The sequence below is a fragment of the Dromiciops gliroides genome, chromosome 3 (genome assembly GCF_019393635.1).
Source record: "Dromiciops gliroides isolate mDroGli1 chromosome 3, mDroGli1.pri, whole genome shotgun sequence".
NCBI classification, from domain to species: Eukaryota; Metazoa; Chordata; class Mammalia; order Microbiotheria; family Microbiotheriidae; genus Dromiciops; species Dromiciops gliroides.
The window spans coordinates 125,518,224-125,527,841 of record NC_057863.1 but is presented as its reverse complement, the minus strand read 5'-3'; the positions used below and the strand labels follow the sequence as shown (position 1 = coordinate 125,527,841).

Sequence of the window (9,618 nt, the reverse complement as noted above, 5' to 3'; positions counted from 1 at the left end):
TAGAAGCAGCCGGGGAGGGGGGCCGGAGCTGTTTGGGGGACCTCCATCCCTTCCCCCTACTCGTCCCCGCCAGGAGAGGAGGAAGGAAGCAGCAGCGCCTCGGAGTCGGATGCAGAGGGACCGAAGCTCTGGGCAGGGGAGGGGCTGGGGGTGCGGACACACACACACACACACACACACACACACACACACACACACACACGAATGGGGGAGGGGGTGGGGCCTCCTCCCCTCGCGGTAGCAACATAGCGTGTTTATATTTTCCGGCCAAAACTTTTTTCAATTTTGTGCTCCTGACCCTCTTCCTCACCAGCCCAGGACCACAAAGCCCTTCTTCCCGCCCTGCGCCCCGCCCCCTTTCCGTGATGGTTTCTTATGTAGTAGAGATGTTGTTTCTCTCTGCCCCGCCCCCTCCCCTGGCAGTTTCATATTTGCTAAAAAGATGAATTTGCTTCTTAAACATTTTGTTGTATTTTGCTTAAAAAAAAGATCCATAAGTTAGTAACCTAAATACAGGCCACCGAAATTGCCACCTTTTACATCCTGTTTCATTACCACTTTCTTCTGGAGCCTTTATGCTCCACTTTATTTTAAAGGCAAATAATAGTATTAATCCACCGAGGAGGGGTTTTATGAGAAATAAATGTTCAGTGACCATAAAGTGTTCAGAAGACAAAACTGTAGTACATGATGTACAGAAATTGCATCACAGAGAAATGTCAACTGAGAGAGACAGACAGACAAACTCAGGGAGACCAGGTCTTGGTCTTATGCCATTCCTGATTAGGAAGAATCTCTGCCTTTTACCTATTTGTACAAAAAATATTTATAGCAGCTCGTTTTGTGGTAGCTAAGAATTGGAAATCAAAGCATTTCATCAATTGGGGAATGACTAAGCAAGCTGTGGTATATGATTGTGGTGGCATATTATTGTGCTATAAGAAGTAACAAGCAGATTTGCATGAACTGATGATAAGTGAGATGAGCAGAACCAGAAGAACATTGTACACAGTATCATCAACATTATTGATCTACTGTGATGGACTAGATTAGTCTCACCAATGCAACGGTACAGGAGAATTCCAGGGGACTTATGGAAGGGCATCTCCAAATCCAGGGGGGGGGGGGGGACACTAGAGTATAGATGCTGATTGAGCCATAGTATTTCATTTGTTTTTGGTGCTGTTGTTTTTCTATTTTGAGGTTTTTCCTCATTGCTCTGATTCTTATAACATGACTAATGGAGAAATAAGTTTAATGTTATTCATATATATAAACCTATATCAGATTACCTGCTGTCTAGGGGAGGGGGAGGGGAAGGGAGAGGGAGGGAGAAAAATCTGAAATTGGAAAGCTTGTATAAACAAATGTTGAACTACCTTTGCATGTAACTGGGAAAAAATAAAATACTTTCATCAGAAAAAATTAAAAGAAAGGAAAAAAAGAAAAAGAAATAACAGCCAAGTCAGTTTCAGAAAGGCCTGGAAATTCTTATCTGAATTGATGTATAGTGAAGTAATCAGAACCAGGAGAACATTGGGCACAGTGACAGCAATATTGTTGGATGAAGAACTGTGAATGACAACTATTCTCAGCAATACAATAATCCAAGACAAATCTAAAGGACTAATGAATAAAGCATACTATCCACCTCCAAAGAAAGAACAATTGATTCAATTCTTGAATTGATTGAACACAAGACCGAAGCATGCTATTTTTCGCCTTCTTTCCTTTTTTCTTTTATTCAAGTAATACAAAATGACTAATATGGTAATGCTTTACTGATTGCTTACCACCTCTGGAAGGGGGAAGAGGAAAGAGGGAAAGAGGGAAAGAGGGATAGAATTTGAAACTAAAAACCTTAAATAAAATACCTTCATATAAAAAAAAAAAAGAATCTCTAACTGGGGAGTTTACAAACCAAACAGTAACGGCAGAAATTTAATCAATGAGGAATAAGATTTGTGCATTTATGCAGGTAGGTGGCATAGTAGATATTTGACTAGTTCCAGAGTCAAGGAAGAACTGAGTTCAAAGCCATGTTTCAGACACTTAATAACAGGGTGACCCCAGGTGAGTCATTCAACCCCTGTTTGCTTCCATTTTCTCATCTATAAGATGGGTTATTGTGAGCATCAAATGAGATTATAATAATAATGTGTTTAGCACAGTGGCTTCTACATAGTAAATGCAATGATGATGATGGTGGTGGTTATTGATGATAATGGAGACTCAAAAATTGTAAGCCTGATTTTTAGGAATTCACAATAATCTGTAACTATCATTGTCCATTTTAGAGGTGATTCAAAATAATTTAACTGAAACTAAAAATACAAAATCTGCTTTTTCATAGCTTTATGTCCAGATCAGAAATTTTAGTCACAAATATCCTTACCTGGTCTGTCTCTGCATATGTTCATCAGAGAACTCCGCCAGAATCACAGAATTCTAGACTTGGAAGAACCCTCAGTAACCACCTAGTCTACCTGAAAGAAATCCCCACCTCTTTCTTACTTAGTGCTAATAACCTCAGTTTCCTCATCTGGAAAAGGAAATGATTCCTGCTTTAAGTACTGTGATCCTCTATGATCTACAAAGGCTTGACATCTGTCTTCCTCTCAACCCCTCCTGAATTCAATTAGTCACTAAGTCGTATCTTTTTTTCCTGTGTAACATCTTTCACTTATTTTCCTTAATTTCCTTTCCCATTGCCACCACCCAAATTCAGATCATCTCAAGCCTGAATTATTTCAAATTATTCTAGCCTCCAAATTATTCTACTCTCCCTTTCCCTCCCTCTTGCAACCCATACTGCACCTTGTATATTAGACTAATTTTCCTTAAAACACCCCCTTTTCATCTCATTACCCAATTCAAAAACTATCAGTTGTTCCATATGATCGGGGGGAGTTCTTCCAAATGCAATTTTCAGCGTTTAGTTTAAACCACCTTTCTATTTGCACTACTATCAAAAATCTCTGAACAAAGGGACAAGAGGTTACATGATATTCTTTGGGTGGGGAAGAGAGGTGGAAAGGAACCAGGCTATTAATTAACCCAATATCTGTGATCCCTGTTTACAGGGTATTCCTGAATCTGATATTTAAGCCCTCTCCAATCTAGCCCCAAAATACCCCTTTCAACCTGCTCTTGAATCATTCTCTAACACAAATCCTGGATTCCATTCAGGTTGATCTTATTCTCTTGCTCATTCCTTTCACTTCTCTACCTAAAACTTTCCATGCCCAGCTCTTTCTCTATACTAACTACTTCTGTGGGGGTTACCACCATCTGACCTCAGATACTTTAATCTCCCTGAATCTCAGTTTCCTCATCTGTAAAATAAGAGTTTTTAACTTCTTTCATCCCTGTTAGCTCTAACTCCATATTAATTCTATGACCCTTGATACGGCTTTTTTTTCCCCCTGATTACTCCAGGACACAGTGATCTCTAGTCCCTATTCAGTGTATACGGAACCATAAGCCATCTACTCCTGGTGTTAAACATTTTGCATATGTATGTTTTATCTTCCTAAATAAATGGTCTTTTGTCTTCCCTATAAGGACAAAATGAATTGTGTATCAATGGCTTGGGAAATACTCTAAAACACTACCCAGGGCATTAAGCCAACTTGGCATGTTTATTTCTTCACTTCTAGTGGAGTTATGATTACACAAAGCATTTCCCCTAGCCTAGATTTTGCTAGAGTCTTTAATCATGCCCAAAGTCTTTGAGGAAAATAACAGAACACATCACTAAGCTATATCCATCACTGACAATGACCTTCTATTCCAAGTTGAAATCAGAATTGTGAACGTATGAATTGGATAGCATGAAAAGATAAACTGTCTCACTTGACTATGTAACTAAAAATGGATTCCAAGCTTTGTCTATATATATACACATATGTGTGTGTGTGTGTCTCTCTCTCTCTCTCTCTCTCTATATATATATATATATATATATATATATATATACTCACACACTCTTAATTTTCAGGATTATCATTTTCTTACGCGATTTTAAAAACTGGAACCGTAATCTCATTTTTTCCTAACTTTTTACAGTTTTACATACTTATAACCCATTCAGAGGACCATTCTCTCCACTCTCCTGTAAGTTAGTTAGTAAGCAAGCAAGTGAGCAAATGAATGAATGAATAATAAAAAGAGAGATAAAAAATAGATGAACAAATAAATGATTGAATAAAAATAGATGGGTAAATAAAGAGATAAAGAGATAAATAAATAAATGTACAAGCAAATAATGTGTGTATGTATGTATATAGGTATATGTGTATAAACACACACACACACACACACATATATATAAACACACACACATACACACATATATAGATATGAAGAACCAGGAAAATAATTTTAACAGTCAATAACAATGTAAATGGAAAGAAAACACACAGACACAAACTGAAGACCATGTAATTACTATGACCAAGCCTGGTCTTCAAGAACAGATGTGAAAATATATTTCCCTCTTTTCTCTGATGAAGTGGAGGATCATGGAAGTGAAACTTTGCATAAACTGTCAGACTCAGTTGATGCATTGTTCATTCAGTCTAGCCAAATCACTTTTTCCCCCTTTTTTTCTATTTTTTTTTTTTTTGGTCACAAGGAATGACTCTGGGCAGGAAGGAGGAATGGATGTATTTTGAAATTAACACTGTAAAAGCAAAAGATCTCAATAAATTTTTTAAATGAAAAATGTTTTTAAATCTGATGAAGATTCCTTCAAGTTAATAAGATTATATGCACTAATCTGGAAATGGGAAAATGCAAGCTCTACTGTGAAGTCCATCCCCAAGTATAGTAATGTCATCTTTTTTGAGTGATATCACATTCTCCACATTTTTATGTTAATTTGCTCACAGAATGATTAATGCAGTGTTCTGAGCAGTCACCTTCATGCCTAAGTGCAGAGCTGTATTCCCAGGTCTTAGAGTTCCTCAGTCATCTGCACAATGAAGAGTTGGAGGGATTCCTTTGTTATTCTTATCAGTGAGAAACAAAAGAAAAAATCTTATATGGAAAGATGAGAGCTCTTATATGCTCCACATTCTCCTACCATAGTATCAGTGTATCTGGGACTATTTCACTAGATGGAAATTAGTTTGAGATTTCTGGCCAGGAGATGGGCTTTTGTCTGTCTGTTTGGCAGGATTCATGCCCTTTTCCTGCATATTTGTCAAAAAAAAAAAAACCAAGCTGTTTCTTTGCTAGGAACATTAGCATGCTCATTACACCTTTAATATAATTAATAAAAATGGTTAACCTCTTTAGTAAACCCAGCAAGCAAAAGCCTACATATAAAAAAATCTTGTCAAACACCCTCCATCAAAGATGCAATATAAAAAGAATACAACAAATGTTAGTTTTATCTCAAGTGCTTCGACAAGTTCTTGTCTAAATCAATGAAAATGGAACCATGAACATTCTAAGGTTCTATTAAATTCTTCATAGTAATAAACAAGTAGAATGGCATGCTCCCTTTCTTCCTAAATTTAGTATTACTATAAAAACCTTCCTGCTTTGATACATTGTTCATGAACCCCTAAAGTCATATATACTATGGGGGAATAAATATATATGGGGAAAATCTACATTTATTGCATGTTTAAGTCACTTTTATTGGAAGGACATTTTCAGGATTATAATTTGCTTATGTGATTTTAAAAACTGGAACCATAATCTCATATTTTCTACCTTTTGACAGCATTATATACTTATAACCCATTCCCAAGACCATTCTCTCCACTCTCCTTTAATTTTTTATTATTCACTCTGCCAACTACCTTTGTAAATATAATATTCATTAAGTAAGGTTTCATTCCTATTCATCAAATAACCAGGCTAACCTGTTGTACTTTTGCTATTCCAGTCCAGCCTTCCTTTTCATAATGTGCTTAAGTATAACTTGCCCTGCAAGTCTTCTAAACCCAATGTCACATTATCCTATATTACCTATGTTGCAAAAGAATAAGGACTTTATACAAAAAGACAAGTTACCATTTACCTTAAGCAAGGAAGCAGTAAGAGGCACATTGTCAAGTTGAGTGCTGATAAGAGTAATTTTCAGGTGTGACAAGGGGGGCAGGGAGGAAAAGCATGTTTTGCTAAAAAACTTAAATTGGAAACTTCAGCGTCAGGATTAGAGGGCAAGAGAATTTAAAAAAAAAAGAAACATGACTTAAATGCATTAGCAAGTTTATTTACAAATGCAGTTGGAACAGTAAAGAAATACACTAACTCTTTTAAAAAAAACTTTTTGTTGCACAAGCCATAGTTACATTTTCTTAGTGAAGAAATTCTTAAGAGTGAACTGTTCAAAACTAAATCCACTGATCAGTCAATATGAGAGTCCCTCTCATCAAAAAAGAAAGAAAAAAGAATATTGTATATGAAAAAATCACAAGGGGAGGCAAGTTAGAAAACCAGAGTATAGAAAACAAATATTAATGCAATAGGTCTGTATTACTTACTTTGTGGTATACATTACAAATAAAGTCAGCCATTGCAAATATATTTAAATTAACTATTTCAAATAATGTTTAAGAGCATTCTTTCAAGAAACATCCTCTTCATATACCATTGGAAAGTCAAGCTAGATGTGAATTATAAGCCTCCAAAATATTTTGAAATTATTACTGATAAGTATTTTTTCTCCCTTGTGCTTTTAATATGCTGAATTCAAAAAGTGAATACTGTGCTTTTCCCAAAACATGATTACCTTCTTATAAATAACAAAAAAAAAAAATACAGTTAACATGAGGGATATAAATGTTCCTATGTAATCTAAACAAGCAAAAAAAAGTTACTTTAAAAAAAGACACATACAATATATATTTATAGATCTACACCAGCAGCAACCACCTCTTCTTCTATCTGCAACAGTGCTTTCGTATGGAGGTTAACTTCACATGGAGGTTGGCTGTCCGGCTGATCAGGCAAGGAGAAAAGAAAGAAGAAAAATACTTAGATTCAGAAAGAGTTTAATATTGAGTATCTGGGACACTTAGCAGCAATCGTATTTTGAGAAAATCAACAAGACTGAGTGAAGTAAGCCTTGCAACTCAACCATTGGTCAAATAAACTGCATCTTGTGGACAGGAAGATTTCTCCTCATTTGCAACATGAAGATGAAATTTAAGGACTTGGATAGAAATAAATTACAGCCAACTCTCACTTATTTGTGCCAATGGAGGGAAGAGGAGACATCAATAGTACAAAATAATGATGACCATACCACAGAAGAAGAAAAAAAAAACAGATTTTACTCTGGAATTTAGTCAGGGAGAAAGATACACATACTCAATTTAATGCATGCCTAGCCTTGACATTCTCATACCATGAATCCACTGTCAGCAGCTCAGGAACGGACTTGACAGTTAGGGTAAGGAAATCTCAGCATCACAGATAATCCATTGAAAGAACAGTCCATCCACAGAAAAGAGAGAGTTGGCTGAGTATAAGTCATTAATAAAGCACTCGGCAAATAAAGGTCTATATAAATACCTCATAGTTCAAAATCATATTGTTTTGCTGATAAGGAAGAAACACAGGTTATCAGCATCGCTGTCCAAAATATAAACAGCAGTCATGGTTGCATTCACATAGCTATAAACGATATGCCAAGTCCATCAACTTTATTTTCCTATGATTTACAACACACTAAAAAATATGTTCTTTTAAACCAAAACAAAAGTGTCAAATGCTAAGACACAACGTAGCATTTGGGACTTCAAAACTTTGAGTCTCCAGAAGAAACATGCAGAAGGCCCAAATAACCCTGAGAACTAATGCTTTGCTTTTGGGAGGAAAATATGTAGAAAATGTCTCAAAATAATAAGAAGAACAAACTTTAACAACTGTTTGTTCTTTTTTTTTTTACTCTTCATTTTTAGGAAATGTTAGCTAAGAAAAATTTTCAAAACCAGTAACCTAATTTAGTTATTTTCTAAGAAACATATTCTAAAGTCTAAAGTTAAAACTATTAAAATGAGATAAAAGCATGAAAAAATAACCAGTTCTTAAGAGGACTAGCTTCAAATCTCTTATTTTCCTTTTAGCCAGTCTTGCTTAGGGTTCCGTGCACCCTGGGTGGGCAAGATGGGGACAACTCCTGGGTCTCCAGATCCACACAACCTCCTTTCTTGACCTCACAAATTACCCTTTTTTGCTGACATCCTGTGCAATCACCCAACTCTATTTTAACTCTCCCTGGAAAGGGGCAGCTTTAAGTTTATCCAAAAAGCACTCCTAAAAATGGGGATTCTGAGGCGGGGTGCTTGAGGGGGTAGCAGATGCAGGTTCAGGAGTGTACATGGGAGCCCGAGGTCTCTTTAAAAGGCAAGAGATTTTCTCTCTGATTTGCTCTCTTACATTTGAATCGGAGATAGCACTCATTGCAGTACAATTCATTATTTCGGATTCTGACTTCTGCTCCTGAGCTGGAGCCCCCGAGATCACGCTCGCAGGCCACACACTGGAAGGGAAACAGCAATAATTAGTTATCTTTGCCATAAAAAAACTTGCTTGTGGAAAAAATGAATAGGTGGACTGAGAGAGAGAGAGAGAGAGAGAGAGAGAGAGAGAGAGAGAGAGAGAGAGAGAGAGAGAGAGAGAGAGAGGGAGAGAGAAGCAGCTTCTAATTCTCTTAACCAATATCAGCAAAAGCAAACACAATGATCAGCGGATGAAAAGGAAGTGCTCCAGATGAGGCATGATTTTGATGACATCAAGCCAACTTTCTAAATGTGCTGGGAGGCAGAAATGAATCACTGATTAGTTTAATGAAATCCTAATCTTCAGGTTTCCTGGGGTGGGGTGAGGGGGTGAAAAGTCATGGCATTACATGAAAGACCTACCTCTGTTCATCAATGAAGGCCGGGATATGGGCCCAGCTTTCTGAGGTGGGTCCCTGGTAGATTCCATGCAATACAAATTCTGACCTACTTCTCACATGGAACCTTTACCACAGTGAACGATATTTTGGCTCCACAATTTTGTTCACGTATTTGGAAAACATTAAATATTTTGGCTTATTCTGTTCAGCCAACATGCAAGCCTCTACTGCCACTTTACGAGTTACAACAAGTGTGATCCTATAAGATAATGAGGCACCATTCACTACACTTACTCTCCTTCCCAAAGTAAGTGTTCCTCAGATAGTGGACCTACATAACATTTCTCTAATACTAATTATCTCACAAGGCAAAAATTATAGCCTTCTTTATATATGTGGATTGCTTTTTAAAATATATATGTGAAATGTCAAGTGTGTACATATGGGACATATGATTAAAATTTATAGCAATTTTTCATTTTTATATTCTCCATTTCAATAGCAAATCAAACTCTGGGTAGGAAATAACTCCATGACCACTATATTTCTCATAGCATTTATCTCTATCTAAAGCATGTTTACCACCACATGTTTGATTATATTCCCAGTGGCAAACCACTCTAAAGATTACCTTTGACTACAAGCACCCTCACTCTCCACCCCTGGAAAAAAAAAAACAAAAGAAAACAAAACATAAAATCTATATTTTAAATATAACATAAAGGTGGTTGCATTTTGTTTGCTGGATCAAAGAA

General features: G+C 36.6%; 1 protein-coding gene across 13 annotated transcripts in view; it reads right to left on the bottom strand.

The window, feature by feature from the left end:
• Window positions 1–6,208: 6,208 nt before the first annotated feature.
• The window catches only part of LMO7 (LIM domain 7), a 252,651-nt gene continuing 249,241 nt past the window's right edge, over window positions 6,209–9,618 (bottom strand). For all 13 annotated transcript variants that reach the window (XM_043992291.1, XM_043992292.1, XM_043992290.1 and 10 more), the window contains 2 exons: window positions 8,401–8,503; window positions 6,209–6,957 (listed from right to left, as the gene is read on the bottom strand). In XM_043992291.1, coding sequence (XP_043848226.1) covers window positions 6,865–6,957; window positions 8,401–8,503 — 196 coding nt within the window. In that variant the 3' untranslated portion in view covers window positions 6,209–6,864. The remainder of the gene's footprint in view (window positions 6,958–8,400; window positions 8,504–9,618) is intronic.